General features: G+C 39.0%; 1 protein-coding gene across 1 annotated transcript in view; it reads right to left on the bottom strand.

Moving 5' to 3' along the window:
* Positions 1–22,801, bottom strand: part of WDFY4 (WDFY family member 4) — a 124,101-nt gene that overhangs the window by 56,931 nt on the left and 44,369 nt on the right. The window contains exons 29-42 of the mRNA XM_027880471.1: positions 22,362–22,567; positions 21,597–21,766; positions 21,117–21,242; positions 20,507–20,668; positions 20,193–20,390; positions 19,321–19,438; positions 18,625–18,782; positions 17,929–18,167; positions 16,550–16,659; positions 15,401–15,592; positions 14,694–14,833; positions 2,152–2,229; positions 1,019–1,222; positions 107–158 (exon numbers count right to left, since the gene is read on the bottom strand). Of these exons, the coding sequence (XP_027736272.1) occupies positions 107–158; positions 1,019–1,222; positions 2,152–2,229; positions 14,694–14,833; positions 15,401–15,592; positions 16,550–16,659; positions 17,929–18,167; positions 18,625–18,782; positions 19,321–19,438; positions 20,193–20,390; positions 20,507–20,668; positions 21,117–21,242; positions 21,597–21,766; positions 22,362–22,567 (2,153 nt within the window). The remainder of the gene's footprint in view (positions 1–106; positions 159–1,018; positions 1,223–2,151; positions 2,230–14,693; positions 14,834–15,400; positions 15,593–16,549; positions 16,660–17,928; positions 18,168–18,624; positions 18,783–19,320; positions 19,439–20,192; positions 20,391–20,506; positions 20,669–21,116; positions 21,243–21,596; positions 21,767–22,361; positions 22,568–22,801) is intronic.

The raw sequence follows: 22,801 nt of genomic DNA, 5'->3' as shown, positions 1-22,801 counted from the left end.
TTTCGCTGGATTAAATTATGATCTAGAACTCCATACACTAATTCCAATTATCTTTGACTGTTTGGGTTCCCCCTCTTCATGATATAATTTAGCCCTAAAAGATTACCTGGATTCACTTCAGCAGGGGAGGTTGTTTCATTTCTGTTTGATAGGAGAACCTGGAAAGAGACTAGGTGTGACTAGAGTAGAATATGCAGACAGGTGAACGTAACTCAGAACCTTTTTGCAGAGAAAAACACAGATTAGAACTACACTGCAAATATATTCCTTCAAAATTCAAATAAATTCAGAAAGGAACCCAAAGCAACAAATGTCAACAATTAAGCAAAAGGACTATTGTCTTTTCAAAGAAGACCCTGCATGAGGCCAGTTATAGGATAAAAATCATTCCACCAAGTCTACAGAAAACTGCCAAAATCTAAGCTTTACATAAAAGCTGCAAATGTCCTAGATTTAGTTTATTGAAATGCTCATATTGAAATGCTTCAGCTTCTGGTTGATAGTATTGGCACTTGGAGATTAGAAGGACAGACAACAGTACATACCCCACATATACAGTTCAGTGTTTAGTTTAAACTATTCTAATTCCCCTTTTGATCATTCACCAGTTCTAGCAGCACTAATAAGCACAAGACTAACAAGACAGTGCAGTCTTCTAACTGGACTCTGTTGTATATATTGGAAAGCCCTACATCCTTGAGATACTACAAGCGGAAAAGTATAGACAGGTTATACTGTCATCGGTCTGGGGAGACTGTATACAAGAAAAGAGGGAAAATCATTCTGTTCTTGTTGAACATATTGCAGCCTCTCTTACCCTCTTAAAACCAGACCCCTTCAGTGGGTTCTCTATGCATGGCACAGCATATTGACGAGTCAAGTGATAAAAATCAGAGGAAAGAGATGCACATATTTTTCAAAGGTTGGACTCCATGATCTTGGAGGTCTTTTCCAACCTTTTGTGACTCTATAAAGTCACCGGCGCAGAAATTGTGCAACTCCTGCAAAAGCTTTCTACCTCACTCTTCATTCTCATCATTGCTGCTCGGGTGTTCACGTGTTGAATCCTCCTCCTCATTCGCGAAGGCCCCTCGTAACAATCAAGAATCCATCGTGGCTCCAAGGATCGTGATGCATCTCTCCACGGGCCCCTTCTGCAGAAAAGTTGCTCCTCAAGTATCATCCAGTCCTTGGCTGCTTTGCTGTAACCACACTGCTGCATCTGTGGGACAGAAACACTTTGTACCATGTTTTGGATACTTCCCTCAACCAGCAGTGGCACCACCCCAGTGATTTAGAGGGGTCTGCCCAACCTACCAGGTGGGATAACTGCAGAGGGAACACTGCAGGCATGGCAAACACAAGCCCAACTGACCACTGTAAGTGCTGCAGAATATCTTGCTAATCAAACCAGTGATAGTTTGACTAGAAGATAAGGTGATAAATATAAACATGTCACAAACTTGCAAATGGCTGCTTTCATTGGATTTCCAACTCAAGAGCAGTGAGTCAGAAGAACTGCATCGCAGAGGTTTTATTCCCTTCATTTTTTTCTGGCAAATGTATCTGTCAAATGGCAACAACCATGCTTGCTGAAAACGCAGTCTGAATGTCTTGGCCAGAAGTATACTGTGCTCCCTCCCAGCCATGCATAAAATTAATTATTTCTACTTAGTAGGTGTGTGCAGGGGTTGGGGGCACTAAAATATCAATTTAAAGGAGAGAAGAGGTAAGATTTTCAAAGAAGGAAAAGCTTGTTGGTCTCTGATGGCCAATCCTGAAACAGAAACACAACTGTGACATTTTACAGTCTGTAAGCTTGAGATCTCTTTGAAAAGATTAATTGGCTGCTAAGAAAAAAAAAAAAAAGCTCATAGTCCTCACTTTCATTTCTGCCACTCTGAGAGTGAAACAATTCATTTAAACAAAAGAAAAAAGGCTTCCGAAAATAAAGTGGGAAATCCAATTGCTGAGTGATGCTGTGGTAATGTCAGAGGTGGAGTATTGTCTTATCAACTCTCAGCAATTCTTTATACATAATACTCCCCTCACTTCTAAAATGCCTGATTTCACAGGGTACTCCAAAAGCAACCTTTCAACAAGAAAGCTGTTGCACAACATTCCTGTATGTGTTTACCTGTATGTGTTTACCTGTATGTGATTCTTGTACAAAGAGGCATACAGCTCCTGCCCAATTCTTCGGTACTTTTCCATACATGACACAAATCCCTACAAGAAACATCAGAACACATTACATCAAGTTGCTGCAGGTATAAATTCTGTGAGGGACAGAAGCAGGCATTAGTTGCTTTGTCTTTTACAAGAACAAGTAGGGAATATGGCCTGTGTCTGCAAGTTTGATGGCTCTCCAGATAGTATAATGATGAGGCAATCAGCTGGGAGCAATTTGCACACTTACACCATAGTCATGATCTTAACAAGGGTCATTAGTAGAACTACTCAGAAGGGAAAAGAAAATAGCAAATAAAATTTAAGGCTTCTTCTTTTGGAGCTGACTTAGTACTGCAAGTAGCATAAAATACTGCAAGTAGCATAAAAATGTGTTGTAGAGACCCTGACTGAAGTCAGGATCCATAGTGATCCACCTGATCCTTTCTGCATAAACAGAAAGTGCTAACAAATGTATGGTCTATGTTCCCTTTTCTAAAACAGGAAATTATCTGTTTCCAAGCACATTTTTGAGATTTAGGAGCCTAAGTCCTCTGGCAACACGTGACTTGGTGTATAAATCCACTGTATAATGGGATTGTGATGCAAAGGCATCTGAGCTAGCTCTAGAACTGGAAACTGAGAGTTGTGCTGGTGCAAGAAGACAACCATAATTACTGCTTCTGTTCCTTTATGCTATTACAGACATTTTTATTTCCTGATCAGAAAGGCAAAGAATATGGAGTGTATAGCTGAAGAATTAAACAACTGCCAAGTAAGCTACTGGCTTGTTTCATCTTATTGCATGAAGACGACTGAAGAACCAATATAGAACTCTGATTTAACAGGCTGTCCAACACTCATGGGACTGTTTGACTCTTGTAACTCTAACTTTTCTAAGCAAACACAAGAATAGCTGCTTCAGCTGTTGCTCTCCTTGCTCATTATCTCTTGGTGTAACTGCTGACAAGTGGCCACCTGGGAAGAGTTCAGCATCACAACCTTCTTAATAACAATCACAGGTAAAAATTCTCCCGTTTGACAGTGCATTTCCTGGAAAAAGATTCTAGCTATCCTATTACAACTATGTGGTGCTGTGTCTGATCTGGGCAAACTTGCTTTAAAATTTTTCAAAGAAAAGTTCTCTGAAAGAGCAATTTCTTTCTCCTCTTAAGTCAATGGTACAACATATTGGGTGGGACCTGACTCAGGATAATGCTCCTAATCACTACTGAAAGAAGCAGAATCCCCAGAATTCCCACAGTATCCAAATAAACCAGCAATATCTCTTCCATATGCCGGCCAAATATTTTATAAGGATGCAGTCTTACTTGAACATGATTCTGAAGTCCATGTAAGATTGTTTGGCATCCCCAAAAACTTTCAAAAGGTACACCAAAACCATGAAATTAAAAAAACAGGATTCAGAGTGGTTGACCATTAACTGCATTACAGAGAGTACCAAAAATATCTGATCTTCTTTAAATTCCTAAGGATTAAAGGTGGCAGAGAAGGCAGAAGCTGTTCAGAGATTATATAGGAGAGATTAGAGTGCCCCCAGCGCCATTTGAAGATTCTCATGACCACCTGAGCTTCCCTGGCAAAGGTGTGATTTCTGTGAGTCACAGCACAAGGCTAAACTGGCCATGAAAATCCTGGCCTCTAACTACCTAAAGCCACGGATCAGGTGGGTAATTTTTAACTGCATGGACTCTGTACCCCATTGGCCGTGATTCTTCAAAGCAAACTGTCTATCTGCTGCTTGTGCTATAATTAAGTTAACATACAAGGTCTGTGTGGTGTGCTGATCACCGCTGGCTGCCAGCCAGGTCCGTACCCCTGCCGCGAAGTCACATTTATTGGTGTTTCCCTGCAGGAAGCTCCTGTTTTACACTGATGAAAGTCATTATATTTTTGTTTGTTTAAAGCATCATTAAACCTGCAATCACAGTTGTGGCCTCACAAAACTATTCCATAATTCATATAAACTCCCATAAAGGCTGACCTAGAAAGCAACAGCATCTCTGCTGTTAAGACAGGCTCAGTACAGGAAAAGAGCTGAGATCAGTTGTATGTGGACATAGGGCAAAAGCCACTAAGAGTAGACAACCAATGCCTCCAAGTATTAATAACCATTTTAGATACAGGCTACTCAAGGCATGTCAATGCTCTACTGGCAGCTGTTTCGAAGGTGTTCACGGTCTGTGTTTCACTCATGGTCACCATTCAGACCCCTAAGGTCAAAGCCCTCATTGCAAAGGTTCTCACTGACCCAGCTCCTAGCCTTTGAAACATATGAAGGGTCCAAAGAACAAAGAATTCTGCTAGCCACATCTGGTCTGAAGACTATCCACTTTGGTTTCCAAATGACCTACAGCTAGCCATCTTCTACCAGATAAACATGTTCCTATTGAACATCCCCACAGGAAAAACATTTGGTTGTAAAATGAAATGAACAGTTAACAAACCTGGAGACGACTGATTGGAAAAAAACCCAACACCTAAGCCAAACCAACAAACAGAAACAAAACCTGAAAGAGACATTCAATAAACACAGAGAATATAGACCAGGCTATTATTTATTAAGTGTTCAGTCAAAACAATTACACAGTAATCTCTAATGAACAACTAGTGCTAACAAGTTTCTAACAAATAAAGAGATTCCATTAAAAACATAGGGTTTTATCCTTTATTAAATACAACAGTGTCAAAGTGTAGTATTTTAAACCAGAACAACATGCCAGCTTTGATAATTGTTAATGTAGTGTAACATAATACAAGGTTTGAGTTTCATATGCAGAAGAGCAAATATAAGAAATATAATGTGCATTTTAGGGAAGGGCATACTAAAAGGCCATATTGATCAATCTTTTTTTAAAATCTGAGTATGAAACCATGCTTTAAGTCTTTTTTATACAGATTTCTCTACTTTGCAGCCTTAGACAATCACATTTTAAGTAGAATCAGATCATTTTGCTGCCAGCCAGTATTTAGTTTGAAAAGGTGATGGAATTTACAAGTTATTTTCCTATTAAAAAAACAAAAAAGCCCCATAGATTCAAAAACCTTTTCTCCTCTTGCTGTATGGAGTCCTCATGCAAATAGGAGAGAAAATGATTAGCACTGAGGAAATCCAGAGAGTGAATTTTCTATAATTTCTTTCAACTAAAGCAATTGAAAGACTGCTTGTAATGAGAAACAGTAAAAAAAAAGAAAAAACCCCAAAACACCAAAAATAGTCAAAAAAAAAAAAAAAGTTTGAGGTGTGACTTCTAAGTTAACAAATCTCTACTGAGCTCTGGAATGCTTTATGTCAGATTTTTTTTTTTTAAATATATAGATCACTTACCATTCCCACACCCCATAAATATTCAGGCTTGCCATAATAAACTCATGTTGCATGATACAGACACCACATATACCACAGGTTTTTCCTTAAGAAACATTATGTCCCTGGGGCTCTGCACTTTGAAGCTTTCTTTGGAGAATTAAAAGCTATGTGTTATATTACAGAACACACATGAACACGAAACTATGTGCCAAAACTCGTAACAAATGAAAATAAACTTCAAGACAAAATAATTTTGGACCTGTAAAAGACAAAAGGAAAGCCCAAATATTCAAATCCTTCACTATGTCAGGTGAATAATCCCATGGATGATAATGACAATACCCACATACCTGTTTTGAAGCATGTGTTTTAAATCACCTGTTGGTAAGGGCTGGAACTAATGATAATGGTATACTATTTTACCTGTTCTGAGCAAAATAAATATCATAAACATATAAGCATACACAGTAAGGACATTTATGTAGCATCACAGCTATAACAAAAAAAAGTACTATACTCTTGTATAGTACTTTTCACCAGTACATCTCAGAGGTCTTTATGAAAGAGGTTAAAGTCTTTAGCTTATAGTTGGGGAAACTAAGACAAGTAAGTTTTTGGAACATCATAGAATGGTCTGAGTTGGACAGGACCTTAAAGGTCATCTAGTTCCAAGCTCACTGTCATGGGTAGGGACACCTTCCACTAGACCAGATAACTCAGAGCTGCATCCAGCCTGGTCTTGAACACCTCCAGGGATGGAGCGTCCACAGGCTCCTGTCATTATGACCTGGTTGCAGGGGAAGAGGGGATGGTGATGTGGCAAACCCAACCTAAATTAATTTTAAAAAGGCTGGTAAACCTACAAAGAGGATGCATATGGTGACAACATGCAGTAGTGGGAGAGGGGAACAATTTGATGAACCAGTTTGGGAATCCCTTCTACTCTTATGTTCCCAGTGGCAGAGAGTAAGTATTCTAATATAGCTGATTTACCAGATCTCATATTCCAGGAAGAGTCCACATACTTTATTCCTCCACAATTCTACAAGTAAGGCTTTTTGATCTAATTACAGCTATTCAAGAAATCACAAGGATTTTAGAAAGTATCCCATGGATGTAGGAAAACAGAACGGGGGTAACGTTAGGGACATGCTACAAATTGCATTAAATAGCATATATGACAGTGGCAAAGAGTTTGTGCATGGCAGAAACACATCTGATGCCCCTGATTCAATAAATCATGAGTTTAGGAATGTGTCTAGGCATGTGTTTCTCAACTTTTATGTACAGGTTGTCTCCTAGTGAAGCGGAGCAGATTTGCCTTTAATTCAAGCATTTAAGATACAAAACCAGAAAATATATATACAGCACTTGAACCTCAAAAGTGACAATTAATAATACTTAAAACGTCTGTGGAGGATGATTCCAGAAGAAGGAAACCAGCAATTAGCATCATTAGAATGAGAAAAATTACATTATACTAATGCAATATATTTCACATCTTGAATCAAACAGAAAAGCTGATGGAATAGAACAGAAAAGCTGACTAAATAGAACATAAAGGAAATGCCATTTTATAAAGAACAAATTGTTCAGTTTTTCTTACGTATATATTACCCAGCAGCTCAATATTAAATTGCAACCACCTGTGGTGCAGCATTGCTCCTCTCAGCAGCCCTGTATCCCATCTCTGACCTCGGGACTGCATGCTCTAACCAGTGTGGATCTCCTGTCTCTGAAGATGTGACTTAGTCAGGAAGGAGACACTTTCTCACAAAAGCAAATGATTTTTGCAGTCCTCATCTAGAGCCAATAATCTCTTTATAGAAATTCCTGAACCACTATGACTCACACAGCCACAGGGTGAGATTGTCAGTAAAGTTTTGAGTCTAAACTCTTTTGACCTCTGAAACCTATCTTCTTATATTCATGGTAGTTCTCATGCTCCTCCTTTTTCCACACATCTACTCAGAATTTCCCCTCCTGACGTGTGCAATTAAAGCTCAATACTTCTGGTCCTTTTTTGCTAAATCACAGAGAGTAAATCAATCAACCCCTTCCTCATCTGGTTTACAAGCAGAGGATAGGATTACAGCTACCACGGCAGTTTTACAAAGAAGCATCTGAGTGTTATAGTAAATCACTAAAGCTGGGTGAAGTCTCCAGTTCACCAGCCCTGTTCTGTTTGGATAGGGACAAAGTCCCTAACATCTCTAAGTCTACTACTGCTACTAAATTTAACACAGTGAATCAGAGACTGGGTACACTACTACCCTGTGCAAACAATAAGCCACCCATCTTGTGACCAGATTACTTTTCAGGTAATCAAGTACGCACTAGGAAACAAACAGGTTCGTTTCATAAGAGAAAAAGTTGTTCCATTAGGTACAAAGTAAAAATCACTAAGCTGAGGAAGATAATTTTTTCCTTTGCAGATTAAAGAGGTTTTTCCTAGTCCTTCATATACACTCTCCACATTGATGGTTGTTAGCAGGCTCTTTTGAATCACAAAATTGTTATTGCCATGTGGATTTTATTGTTGCTTTGCCAAAATTCATTTAGCTTTTCAACAGACTGAGTTCCAGCAGTTAAGTGTTGCATGGAAGCTTTGTGCCTCCACCCGCTAGGAGGCTAATGCGCAGTGCCAACTGCTCCTAAGGATCATGGATGGATTCCTGGCATTGCCAGTTGGTTGGGGAATAGCAGACTTAATGAGAAAATCCTCCATATTTCAGTGCATCATAAATGTACCCACACACAGGGGCGGGTTTCAAAGGGTAACCCTAAAGTATGGTGTACATGTGATGAGACTTCCACACTGTATTTATCAGCTAAGCTCAGGAAGTACAGGAGCAAGTCTACTTCTACAGCCACTATATATATATGTATGCACATGTGCATACACACACAGTCCTTCAACAGATGATACTACTGAAGAGATTAATTCCTGAGAGAACAGATAACTTGTCTCCTAATAGCAAAAACACACAATGAAACTCAAGGCATGTTTGTTCTTTAATTCTATCTCTGAGAATGACTTCTGTGACTTTGGGATAAGTTGCTCAACCTCTTGAGGGCTCAGTTTCCATCCTGTTACAGTGGAGGCATTAGCTTCTACATCTAGGGAAAGGTGAAGGTCAGACTTTGGAATTATGGGGAATAGCAGTGGAGTCTCTTCTTGCCTTCACTTGTTCTTACTATTTTCCTGTTACTATTTAAAATGCTGTCATCCTGCAGGTGTATGTATCTTAGGGCTTTACTACATACTATCTCAATCCATTTGTCCAAAAGCCTCATGCGCATTTGAATCATGGATTTTATTTAAGAAAAATGTGCTCTTCTTTAGCTCATGAAAGAATTCTGTAGGCATTAGCTTATGCTTAGAGCTCAAAGTACAGAATGCAAAGAAACATCTCTCTCCTGGCCCCCAAAACAATCAGTTTTCTAAAATTACTTACATTTAAAGGTGATAAGATTACTTCTGGAGTTTTTTTAGTGCCTGCAGTACAAGCTTCTCTGCAGCAGAAAGCATAAATAGAACACAGATAGGCACAACCAAACTTCAATTTCGCTAGCAAAGGTGAGAACAACGAGAAATGAATAGTCACAGACTTCAGCACAGTTAGCAACCTATACCCTCACTTAGAAGAAATATTTACATCAATCTTGCAGAGATTTCTAGGACCTACCCTAATTTTCTGTTCTTTAATTTTCAGTTTAAATTGCCACTTCAGGCTTTTGAATCAAACAATCCATCTAAAGCAAATTAATTCAAACAATTTTGTTCTGAAATTATTATAAAGAAAATGTTGCACCAAAATCTTGGAAAGAAACAGACACACTTGAAATAAGAAATATGAAAAACTATTTGTCTTTCTGTGTATTCAGCAAGGAAAAAAGTAGTTTCAGTGGCTAGCACTTGTTTCTACAGTTTCTCTGAAACCAAATTAAACTCCTCTTTCATCCATGTTAACACTCTTTACTCATTTGGCATCATCTCTGTTATGTGAAAATAAAACTCTGCAACAAGCAGCTCTTGAAAGATGAGACTTTGATACCAACAGCTTTAAACATTAAATTCCACTCTCTGAAATCCTATATCCAAGCTTAAACCTGACCCAGACACAATCTCTAGCTTGAAAGGCAGAAGTATATTTAAAAAAAAAAATATGCAGGAGAAATAACAGACATCTTCTCATACAATGTGCACTTCAGTGAAGGAACTTCACTGCCACAGAACACCACTGAGTTTAAAAACACAGAAAAACTCCCTCAGAAGAATTACCCACAAAAAAATCTGTAGGAGATAATATCACTTGTATTGCAGGTTTTATGATGAAAAATAAATCAAGAAAGAAACAACTGATTTTTCTGCTGTACATTGTGCTGTCGTATACCATCTCCATAAAAACCTGTAATGAATTTTTAGGGGACAGACTGTGGGGTGAGGGGCCTGTGAATCTGAATCAGCCTAAAAGTTTGTATTCATCTTCATATATTTCTATTCCAATTCTCTGTTAAACAGTTATCTTCAGTAAATGTGGAAATTATTCCCATACATTTCAGAAAGGTCAGTTATTTGTATCACATAATATGAAATAGCTCTGTATTTCGTTTTCATGCAAATCTCATCTTACATAGACCTGTTGAATTATTTCTTTATGATATTGTAAACAATCTGAAAATTATAAATGAGCAGTATTTCAGATATTCATGTAAGAGGACATAAAAATTTCTTTGTTCAAAGTTAAAGAAACTTTTTTCCAGCTTGCTGCAGCATGCTGTAATTTAGCTTTGAGCCAGTTATTAAACAAGACAATAATATTATAATGGAAATTGTTTAATATACATCATTAATAGTAAAGTGCCTGCTTTCATTGAAGTAAAAAAAATGCGTGCTATGAGCAGTTTTGAAATGAATATTTGATTCCAAAGTTCCCTTGTGCATTTAATGACATGCTAATTTACATTTTAATTACTTCCTAAGAAATCAAAGCATTTGTTGACAGAAGAACATAATGTCAACTTCACGGTGCACTGTTGGTGGATAGTTAATGAACTTAATTAGATAATTAGTGATGTTAATTATCCTTCTATTATGAAGATAAACATGTTACACAAATGATGCACTTTTCAAAGAAATATCATTAAATGTTTGCTTGTTTTAACGCAGTTAACTTGAAAAACTGATGAAAGACCAGCTGAGTGATCGGTAAGAAAAGGATTTAAATAATAATTGTGATCATGTTTCAAATATTTCTATCTTATCCATTGCACCTACTATGAACTGCTAGGTTGGTCTTGCCCCTTCTTCCTGCAAAATTAGCAAGCTAATATTTTGTTTATCAAGCTAGGGTTTTTTTCAACCCTGTTCTTTTCACTACACTGAATACTTCCCCCCCTTAAACAACCATTCTCTGATGCAGTTGTTTGAAAACCAAGGCTCATCAGCATCAGCCTTGATTTTACAGTCTGTTATTGAAAGATGCTATAAAAATGGAAGAAGGAAGTAGCTACTGCTTGAAGGCACTGGTCCACTAAGCTCTGAGTTCAGCTGCTGGTTATACAGGTCTTGGATTATAATGGCAAAGGCTCTGTAAAATCATGTCTGTCAACTTGAGATAAAGCTTCTTTCTTACAGAAGTCAAAATGAGCTAACAGTGATTTTATGTCCTGAGGACAAGTCTTCAGCGCCCTGACAACAGCCTTGGAATAAATCATCACCCTTCCACTTCAGCATCAAATGCTTTTGCTTGAAAAGCCTTCTTTAAAACTATGCTCTAAAATACAGATTTTTGCACAGACATCTGTGCACAGACATCTACCTCTTCCCCAAAACTTGTAAACATGACTGTGAAAGCATGAAGCAAAACCAACAGTCAGGAGCAAATGGAGCCCCAGTGTTCTTCCCTGATGGAATCATGTGGAGTGAGAGCCCTGCCTCAGATAGGGCTGCATCCATATCTGTGAAGCAGCTATTATTTGTTTTAGGTAAGTAAGCCTAGCACTGTACAAGAGACATTAAAAAACTCCTGTAAGTGTTGATGTAGAAATTTACATTTCCAGCACACAGGGAATTTGAGCCTATGGTTCAAATTCGCACTTGGGAGTTTGGGAGTGGAAATGTTATATTTAAATACTTCTCAAAATACAATGCAGTACTGCCCCAGGTGAATACTAGACATACTTATCACAAGGATGAGTGTTACATATGAAAGGATTTTAAAAAAATTTTTGCTGGCTGTGAAATTTGAAAGGATTGTTGTTCTTGGTGTAATAAACCAATACTTTTCTGTAACAACACATTTAGTTGCTGGCCTAAGAGAAGCCTGGGGAATAAATACATAAGAAACCTGAAACAAACAAACAAACAAAACACAACACCAAACAAACAAAACCAAACAAAAACCCAAACAAACAAAAAACTATGACAAAAAACCCCAACACCCAAACCAAAAACAAGCTGCCCATCAAAGTAGTAAAAAAATCCTTAAGAGTTCAAAACCTTCATTCTCCCATCACTTAACTGGGAGGAAATCTCTTAAAGACTGACAAAACCAGCACAGAGGTCAGATGTATCTATAGCTGTCATCACAAGCATATGCTTGCTGACCAAAATCCTAATGTAAAGTTTCTGGCTTTGCAATTACAAGTTAAGAGGTCTCTTAAACTTTTCATTCTGAAGACTGGGATTAACAAGACTTTTCTATCTCATTGTTTCAAGTTATGTGGGCCTCTGGCATAGAGAAATGTACTTAATGAACCAAAAGAAAAGAGGACAGACATGATCAAGCCTCCTGTAAAACTAAGGCGGCTCTGCATTTCTTGTAAAGAATAGCAGCTATATCTACAGCTTTGAGGCATTGTGTCTTACAGGAGCTAGAAGTAGGCTGCTTGCAGCCTTACTCAGGCTCTCCTAAAGAACCTCAGGACACTGCATGGTAGAAGCTGCTGACTGATTTATAGTTGAGTGAAAGACAATTATTACAGTGGTCCTTTGTTGATCTTGCAGCTTGTTGAAGATATCAAAACCAATCAGTCATTGCTAACCTAAAAATTAAATTCATATCCTGGATTTTGACAGCAAAACCCAGTGACCAACCCTTTCTTCTTTATTTTTTTTCCTACTGAGCAAAGGTCTGAAATCTTGGCTTAATTTCTGCACTTTTCTCTGTAAGATTTTCTTACTTAGGGAAGACCACACTTAGCTCTCAGTAAATGCAAATATTTTTATTTCACTATGAGATTTAAAGTCTTTGTCTCTCACTACGTAGTTCATACTGTTACTTTTCTTCGTGTTTCAACAAGGTGCCTATTGCTGTAGGACATAAGTTCTTAACTAGCAGTAGTGAAAACAGAGGCCAGTATCAACAGATCACTTTCCTAAGTGAATACAGAAGCCACCTGAGACACAGAAAATGATGCAAAATTGCATTATGGCACTTTTTAAAGTGACTACCAAAGTGATCAAATATATGAGTTAGAAGCACAAATACCATTTATTTTTAATGTCACCTTTTATGTAACTTCTTTTCTGTAAATGTATGAAGGAAGAGGGCTGTTAAGAAGCAAAAAAATTTTTGTCCTCTTAGATTTCACCTCTCTAAAAAGTGCATCAAACTCTGAAGGGAGGCTGAAGGGAGAAAGTGGGAGGGGGAGAATGGAGAAGAACATTTGGAGCTGTAGCTTCCTATCTCATGGAGAAGAACAATTTGTCAGAGCTACGGAGCTGTCAGTACTTGACATGATAAGGAATAACACCGAGTGAGTAATGTTTCCTCCAAACCCAGCTCCTTTAATTACAAGCCGCTTCCTTGCAGAAGAGAGACAGAAGATGTAGAAACACCAATTTCATGCACTTGTGCCTGAATAATGTCTTCGTGCTGCCTTTTCCAGATGGCAACCTTTTCACTGGAGGAACTAATGATGTGGGCATATTTAGGGAAAAACCAATAACGGAGTCTTTAACCTTCAACAGCAAAAAGCATGTTGTACAAAATGTTCCTTGGGACACATTTACAAATATCAATTACATTGCTCACTGAGGTGTAATCAGCTGTAATAATCAAAATTAATTTTAAAAAATAATTAAACAGACCCCAGGGCAAATAGTCGACGGTCTTGTAGTATGACATCACAGTATACATATGTACCTGGGAAGAACTTGCTCCCTCTGAAAGCAGCAAAGTGATTTTAAGGAATGAGAAGGATGCTGTGGCATGCTAAGAAAACACTTGCAGCTCAGTAAGGTACTACCAGACACATTAGGTGGGTAGCATAGTCTTCCTGGTCAGCACATCTGGAAGTGAACCAGGCATCACTGGGCATAAAGCTGCAATCTGCTATATCTTGAGCTAGAGGGTTAAGTATCCCTAAGGTGATACTGTAATACACACTGTCTCCTCAGCAGGAGACAGAATATGTTGAGCACTGCAACAATAAAAGCTTGGTTTAAAGCTCTGAATATTCTATCAATGCACTGCTGCCCTACCCTGTAGCTAGTTACTCTAGTTCTAACACACTTACACGTAATGTCTATTTGGTGGGTTTTGTTCTTATTTTTGACAAATGCTCAGCAAAAATATGGAAACTGCCCTTTCTCTCAGCAAAGGAGGAGCTCACAAATAGAAAAGATAGTTCAGCTGCATTGCTGACAGTATTATGCACACCCTCCAAATCCACTCTGGATTATATAACACTTGTTTCTTTATCTCTAGGAGCTAAACCAAAATTAGGACCTTTACATATAGAGTAGAAAATGGAAGGACAGTGCTATGATAATACCTAATGCTTTGTACTAATTCAATGTCTGAAGGACAAGGTTTACATAAGTGACGCAACTGAGAAGCAGCAGCAAAGCTGGCATCTCCTCACCTTGCTCTGGCCCAAACAGAGCTCAAACATGCATGGGCTGATTGGGTTTTTCCTTTCAAATGCAATAATTGGACCTTATGCAAAAAATACGCATTATTATATTATATGTTAAGAGAAGTTCTTCAGCTCACTATTTCTTTGTGATTACTTATAGCAGCCTAGAAAAGGAACCTCAACTGCAATAGATGTGTTTAGTTTACAATGGAACATGTGAATTAACAGACACACTCAGAAGCCTCCCAAATCCAGACAAACTCTCCAGAGTGATGTAAAAGGCAGACCAGTGAGCAAGCCAGAAAAGACAAAGTGTAAAATTTACCTCTGATTTGCATGTTATTTCCTTTGTGTTTCGGCCAGGCATGGACCTAATAGCTGAAGAGAGGCTTTCACTCCAGGAATTGTGCTTGCTCTGTGACAGGCCTGGCCCTGACTTGTTTTGGAGAAGCTTCTTTTCAGATGCTGTGGGCCAGAACAGACAAAAAAGCTTGTAAGACTTAAAGCTGAGCCTGTGAGAAGATAGAGGGGTTAAATCCCCATTACAGAAGACAAAACAACATGGCAGTGCCTTACTCCAGATGGACTGTTCTTCTATTTGTATGAGAATTGAATTAACACATAGTTCTCAAGTTTTTATTTAAAAGCCTCACAGAGGTCTGACATAGATCAGTTTAATTACACAGACATGAACTTTGAATCACTTTAGCACTAAGCACATTTCAACGATCTTCTTCACCCAAATATCCTCTCTTTTAAATTTTCCTGTGTGATATGATTTAAGGAGATTTCTCCCTCTTGCAGCACAGCATGAGCCCTACAACACCACCAGATGATAAGAGAAGGACTGGTTATGACACAGAACACAATCTCAGTCCTGAATGAGAGAAACTGACAATCTGCTTTAACTAGCAGGTGACATGCAGGGGAAAGATATAACCAAGGAACTGGCAGCTTTCCATCAGGCACTCTGTTTACTGCAATGTCTTTGCTTACTACAATGAATATTCCATAAAAAAGAAAAACAGAGACCTATCAAGTGCTGCCAAGCTTTTGCCATAATTTCTTCCCATAAAGGAGTGATCTCTGTTATCTTCATGTCCCTTTCTTTGTCGTTTCCTTTTACAGAAAGATCCATCTTGTAAGTGTCCTCCAGAGCCTGCCGCCTCTGAGAAATGAGCTGCTTCCAGATGATTTCTACTGTTCTCAGAATCTCCTGATGGACTAGAAACAAAAGAAACCATTAATGGAGAATCATTTTTTGTGTGAAGAGTCAAACAATAGATTAAGCAAAACCATCTTTTCTGGAACAACACTGGTCCAGAGTAACTGCTGGAGTCAGTTGTTCATTTTTGTCTACTGCCTCCACAGGTTCTAATCCAGACTAGTTAGACAGACAGAAAACATCAGGACATTTCTTTCGCAATATTTCAACTCCCTGAAAGAAAAAAACAGCAGTGACAGATCACTCTAACTGGCTTTTACTTTGGAAAACAATCTCATCAGAATTTTGATGATCTTATTATCATACAGAGACTGCAAAAGCACATAAAGGACATTACTTTATGTTGCCAAACATAAACATTAGAGACGGTGGGGTGAAAGTAAACAAGTCATGAAACAATTTGACACAGCAGGAGGATACTGTACAAGGAAGTGCTGAGATGCTTGGCTGTATTTCCCTGCAAAACAGACTTACTTGGTTGCATCATAACCAAGACAATATATATTAAAAAAATAAAAAAAAAAAGAGAACTGCTCTGCCACAGGATTCAGCTGACAGCTCTCACACTGAATTCAACCCAGAATTTCCCTATGTTTCTCTTAAAAGAGCAAAATGCTTCTTCCTGCGTATAACAGACAGACACAAGCTCTCTATGGGTCTTGAAAAAAAAAGAAATAAAACTACAAATAGTATGTATCTGGCCACTGACTGGCCATAACATGGAGGAAAGATCTCCAAACTGATATCCATTACTCCTGAGGATGTTGGGCATGACTTTTGAATAAAAAGGCATGTAACACAAGTAATTGTTTGGCACAGCTTTCCTTTGTGCTGTGCCTGCAATGTCTATACACTGAAGAGGAAACAAGCAGCACTTGCACAAGCTGTTCTGATAACTGCTTAGGCCAGGCACTTTCCTGCTCTGTAAGCCAAAGGTAACCTGTGGCATAAATTACCATCATCTGGAGTAGGCAGGCTGCCCTTTTCCTCTTCACTGGGTGCAAGGAAAATTTGGTGATAAGAAGCCAGCTTTGGTTTTGCATCCACCCCAAAACCTTCTGAACAGCTGTGACAAAGATTAAAAAAAAAAATGGAGGGCAGGTGAGAAAACCAGATTTAAAACACAGGACAGTGAAAAAGCTACAGATGTTTCTATACATTCACTCATACTTGATTCATGGAGTAGGTCAATATTTCCATGCTTGAGGGCTTACACCAATCACAAGGAGCAGTCACCAAGATCCTATAGGTCACTCACATGCTGTACATGCCTTATCCCTGCACTTGTATCTACCATTCATCTCAATTTGATAAAACACAGGGTTGTACTAATGTAGCCAGTCTGTACCCAGCTTTCTGGCACCTCCACTGGGCATCTTGTATGTCTTGTATGGCAATGCTGCCATTTTTATGTCTGATTTTCTTTTAATTACCACAGTTCTGATTCCTTATCTTTGCTATGTTTGGCTTTTGGATAACACAAACATTTCTGTAATTAATTTTTTTTAAAAAGTTTCTGTTCTTACTACATACAAGCAGTCCTTACTCGATGTCACCAGTTTTGGTCTGGATATTATTATCTGACTGGAATAAGAACAATCAAGAGAAGACATCAGGAACTGCTGCTCATTTCTCGTGTGGTACTGTATTAATGGACTCCATTCAAACCACCTAAGTCGTACAGAAGGCTTTCAGTGAAACAAGAAACATGATTATAGTGAATAAACTACTGGCCTTTCACTAAACTAAGTTTCCAAAACAACTCCCCAGCCTGCATTAGCAAGAGTACATCTGGTATATCATCTGTAAGAACAGCAAATAGGGCAGGTATGAATGTTCTAGCCCTACCCAAGTCAATGGCAAAACTTCCAACTGCAGTACAACCCAGACTTTACAGCTGAGATCCAAGCAGCAATAACAGAAAGATTCACAAAATCTATGCACACTTTCATATATGTTTTAAATGTACCCGCACACTAATAGCTGCTGAATCAGAAAAAACATCTCATTACATTAGCCCATGCAGATGTCTCAGATAATGGCCACCTGCATGCTTGTGGAGAGATTCTAGCCCACACCCCAGGACGATTTCCAAATTCTCATTTTACTGATGGGTCTGTGAGCCAGCTCCACTGAAATCAGTTCAAGCTTGTTAACCCCAGTTACTACTCTGAAGTAGGCTGCTGGAAATGCTGTATCAAGCTCAATCTCAGCTTCTAGTGATTCCTCAAAATTGATATTACCTAAGTTCTGTGAAATCTCTCCCTCTGTACTCACTTCCATGGATACAGCATAGAGATGTAAGCAAACATTATAACGAAATGAATGTTTGTACCTGCCCGAGTTCAGCTGGCAAAGGCAGTACATTAGGCAGATGATAAAATTATTATTTGAGTTGTAAGTTGCAAAAATAATGTCCCAGTGCTCCTGCAGGACATTGAGAGTGTTCAGGACATTAAACTGTTCAGGTAGTGATTGCTGAGGTCTGGATAGGCAGTATAGGATGGCTCTGTTTAAACAGCTGTACAGGGCACTGAGCAAAACTTCCTTTTGAGAAACTGAGCTTTCTAAGACCTGTGAAAACACAAAACAGCAGAGTACTTGGCTTGCTTAAAGAACTCTTTCCCCAAGGATCCACATTTCCCACTTAATTTAAGCTGTTGCAAACTTATTTTAGCAGAATTCCGCTGAACTATCTGTTAGATACAAATTCAGTCTTTCTGTATTTCTGCTGAAGTCCCCAGAATTGTGGAAGAGATTAATTTATTTCTGTTCAGCAACATGTACATAGCCAGTAGACAGTGGCACAAAAGAGTGGCACAATATTATCCCTTCTTTATGCGGCACCATCTATCTCCATTATCATTATCACTTAGAGCTGTTATGTGCTCATGCAAGAAACCAGGAATAATAACAATCACCAAATGGATTCCAGCCTTCTTCTTGAGAACTGCAGTATCACAGCCTCAGTGTGAAACATCATATTACAACATGTTGATAACAACTGGAAAAAAAATACCACGTGACTCACCCACATAATCTGTTTGGCTGTGAAGATCAGGATTTGCTTGGGGTCAGCAGCAAATATTCTACTGTTCAGCTTCTCAACCAACTTCTGAACAAAATAAGCAATATTCATCATGGATACAGATGCAGCTGATTCTGAAGTACCATGAGGGTCACTGCTCCCTGGAGGGGATACAAGAGGGTTGATTATTTCATAACAAGCTGAAATGAAAAAAAACATGAGATGTAAGGTTACCAGAGCTGAGAAGGAACAGTCTTATGCCATAATGTCTCAGAGCTGGGACATGTCTAAGAAAACACTAGGTCTAAAAGAAACACCTTACTCAGACTGGATATGACAGCTCCATCTTAAGGATAGAATCAATCTCAATAAAATACTGTAATAGACTGGTCCAACTAATGACTCAGAAAGGAGAGCAGCAACAACTAAGTCGTTCGGATTGTTTCCAGAAGCACTCAAGGATAAACCTAAGTTTCTTTCTAAGTACTCTCTTTTTAATATTCAGAATCTGTTCTCAAAAAGAGAGAAAAAAAGTATAAAATCACAATAATTTATGCAAACTGGCCTACAGCAAGAGAGAACGGAACGTCCAGCCTGCTGAGTTGGACTGTCCTTGTAGCTATTGTTTACCAACCTTTCTAGCAATAACCCCTACATGCTCAATATAAGCTAGTTAATGACCTGATTATCACCACTCACCTCTTGGTCTTGTTTTCCCCTTGCCTTGGCTGGCAACATGGAAGACATCCATAGCAGACAGCAAAACTTTTGTCTGAAAATGTCTCTTTTGCTCACTGGTGGCATCTTCCGGAGAAGCCTGTGTAGTGACAGTGTACATATTAGTACAGCAGGAAAACAGATAGAAAATCAGACTCAAGTTCAGAAAGAACGCATGTGTGGACAGCTACTGAGCAACAGATGAGATGGCAGAACTTCATACCCTAGCTGGAAAAACAGGAAATCTCACTTAGGACTACACCATCTAGGTGATAGTCAGCTCAGTTGCCCTCTGCACACTGAACAGAAACAAGGTTTTGTAAAGGACCATAATGTAGATTCTCAGCTGGTTCCCAGGAGGTCTTGTCCTCAGGGACCTTCAGTTTCATTAGCAGGCTCAGAATTAGACAGTTGGAAAGCCATACTCTGTTTAAACTGTGCCAAACCTTGGGATATTACTGTATAAGCCTTTTGGGAACTGTTGCTCCACAAGATGATTTAACTCATGACAACTGCAGTCAAGCTTATGTTCATTGCTATTTGTATTACTAAGCTAAGTCAGCATCAGAACTCACATCTGGGATAACTAAACTATTGACAATTTGGAGCTGAAGCCTAAATTTTTCATTTTCTCTTTCTACAGTCTTCTCTGACTCTTTTGAGTGCTTTGAGCCATTGAAATCCATAATCTGGACTCATCTACTGCAGCTTGTATTGATCTGTACTAAAGTGGAGACAGAGTTTTTTCCTTTTGTCACTGTTAGCACTTTTTTAACTAGGCCATTAGCAGGATATATCCTGTCCTTTCACCCCCAGTACAAGGTAGAACAGCAAAGCCTGATGATAAGAGAAACCTCAAGAAGAAGCTCCAGTGGATGCCCTTGTTTGTTTGCTGGGATGTTGAGAAGAGTATCCGTCAGGAGCACTCGCACAAAATCCCACACTTGTTTCTTGGCAGGGTGTGGTAGGAGTGGGAGAGAGGAGGGATCAACACAGCCCTTTCCTTCCACAATGGCTGGACCATCAGGAGTCAAAAGGCCTTCAGATCCTCCCTGTGAAAGTAGACAGCAATACATCTAAATCAGAGTCGTCTTTAAATTGATTTTTTTTTTCCTCCTAATGACCTATCTCCAATCTGAAGGGCTTGTGCTGGGTCATATACACATACCTTGGGTGGTCCTGAATGGAAAGCAACCATAGCCAAAGTTTTCAGGAAGTCAGGACACTGCCACACAGGGTCCTGAGTATAACTGTGGTAGATCAAGCACAGAAATTGGATAACATTCCCTGGATAGGCAATCTCCCAGGAGGCTTCTGCATCTGCAATAGGCTGAATACAAACAAATGTGCATCTGATCAAGGCAGCATTCTTCTCTGAAGCAAACATGACACGGCCATGGAGAAATCAGGCAAGGCATAGGCAGCCAATTCCCACCTTGCAGACTGAAGATACACCCAACCCAGACTGAACATACACCCAACCAGAAGATGACATGTCCTCATTATCAAGAATGAAAAAAAATTAGTGCTGCTATGGGTAAGATCAGTCTCTGTATTCAAAGGTTCTTAAACATGAGCCCTTCACATACTCTGCTACATAACCAGGGCAATAACAGTTTTGACCCTTTGAAGTCTGTGCTCACTGCTATGTTCAGCACTGCACTGTGAGGGCAGAGGAGGACTAGGGATTACAGGTAAAGGCTGCCACTGACACCTGTCATGCTTGGGCAGTTTATTCTGCCATTAACAGTGCACTGTCCTTGCAACAAAACATTTACCTTGTCCACAGTGACTCTAACCATTTCCAGCAGTAAAACAGCTGCCTCAGCACACAACCCAATTTTGAGGACATTCTCTGTAAGGTGGTGCTGCAAGATCCACTGCAACATAGACTCAAGATCTTTCTACACAGGAAGAGAGATATTTGATTAAGAGATGGGAATTATTTACAATACATCAAGAACAAAGTCTGCTCTCTCCACATCAGAAAAAAACCCAAGACAACTTCTCCTCCAGGAGTTCCTCCCTCTTCTATGAAATGTGTAACATTTAACACCTGCATCAACAATTTTGTTCCAAACGCAAATTTTCTTAAATCAAAGTTAACTTAATTTTTAAAATATGAAGTACTAATTTTTACTATCGCAAAACCCAAGCATGATTAACTTGCCTGAGAATTCTCTCATGAAAAAGGGCATAAAATGCCAAAGTAGTAGAGCAATATCAGCTTCAGGTCTTGTCTGCTATTTTTTTCATACCTTGACTGCTTCAGGTGGTTCAGACTGTGGAGTTGCCAGAAAGAGCTCTGCCACAAGCAGGTAGATCTCAGGGATGTGGACATGATCAGTCAGACATCTTTGCAACACAGAAAACCCAAAAATCAAGAAGTAGCCATTGTCAGGCACTGGAGGATGAGTTTTTAAATTATCTTTAAAGGAAAAGAAAAGGAAAGTGTCTAAAATTAAATGTCATACCAGAGGAAGGATTACTGACAGAACTTTATCCTCATTTACCTCTGTCCCAGACCGCTTAGTAGTCTGTTAGGCTGCAATATCAACAGTTTAAAAAACTCCTTTAGATGAACAGATAACAATTTTTCCCACTATCACTTTTGTTACAGGAGATTAACCCTTAATTATTCTTCCTTTCTCCTCCCTTTCTCAGAACCAGAAGTGTAATTATCAAAAAGCAAGCTGAAGAAATCTTAAAGAAACAGAAGGTTTCAGAGCAAAGCTGACACTGCAACACCTCATAGGCTTATCAACTAGTCTGATTTTGTGCAACACAAAAAGGCCCATGTCCCTGAAAGTGCTAATCAGAATTGCTAATTATCGTGCAAGGGAGAAGCAATGCTTTCCAGTCTTCGGCACAGAAATGTTGAAGTACAAGACAAGATTGCCCGAGAAAGCAATTTCAATTTTTGGTCTGCTGAGATCAGTGGGAATTCTCCTATCGTGTACTTCAGTGATCTATTAGTGAGCTGGATCAAGGCAGTGTTTTGGGAACATTAAACCAATACATACCCATTAGAATATTCAACCCTTCAGAGCTGTTTTCCAGCCAGCGCCCAGCCACCATTCCCTCCTTGAATTTGTTCAGCAGCAAACGATTGTGGAGGAAGCACAGAAGCAGCTTGATTCCTAGCACAACTGTGCTAGAGTGCAGGTAGCTCTGTGTGAACAGCAGAAACCAGTCTGGCCCCAGTGCCAAAAATGTCTTTTCTTTTTCCCTAGGACAAACAGATAAATGAAAATACATGTACAGAAACATGGCCCTTAGTGCCATGATATAGTAATTGGAGTTGGATCAGGGGTTGGACTTGATGATCTTGGAGGTCTTTTCCAACCCAATCTATTCTATGATTCTATGATTCTATGGTGAAAGACAGAGAGGAGATATTATTTAAAATTATCTCTAAGTGATTTAGAAGCCCAAGTTTCTCTAGAAAAAGTCTGATTAGAGG

This window comes from Empidonax traillii, unplaced genomic scaffold, assembly GCF_003031625.1.
Source record: "Empidonax traillii isolate 1590-97213 ecotype Southwest subspecies unplaced genomic scaffold, ASM303162v1 scaffold70:size1330859, whole genome shotgun sequence".
Taxonomy (NCBI): domain Eukaryota; kingdom Metazoa; phylum Chordata; class Aves; order Passeriformes; family Tyrannidae; genus Empidonax; species Empidonax traillii.
The sequence above is the reverse complement of the archived record's forward strand: the minus strand, read 5'-3'. Positions and strand labels throughout refer to the sequence as shown.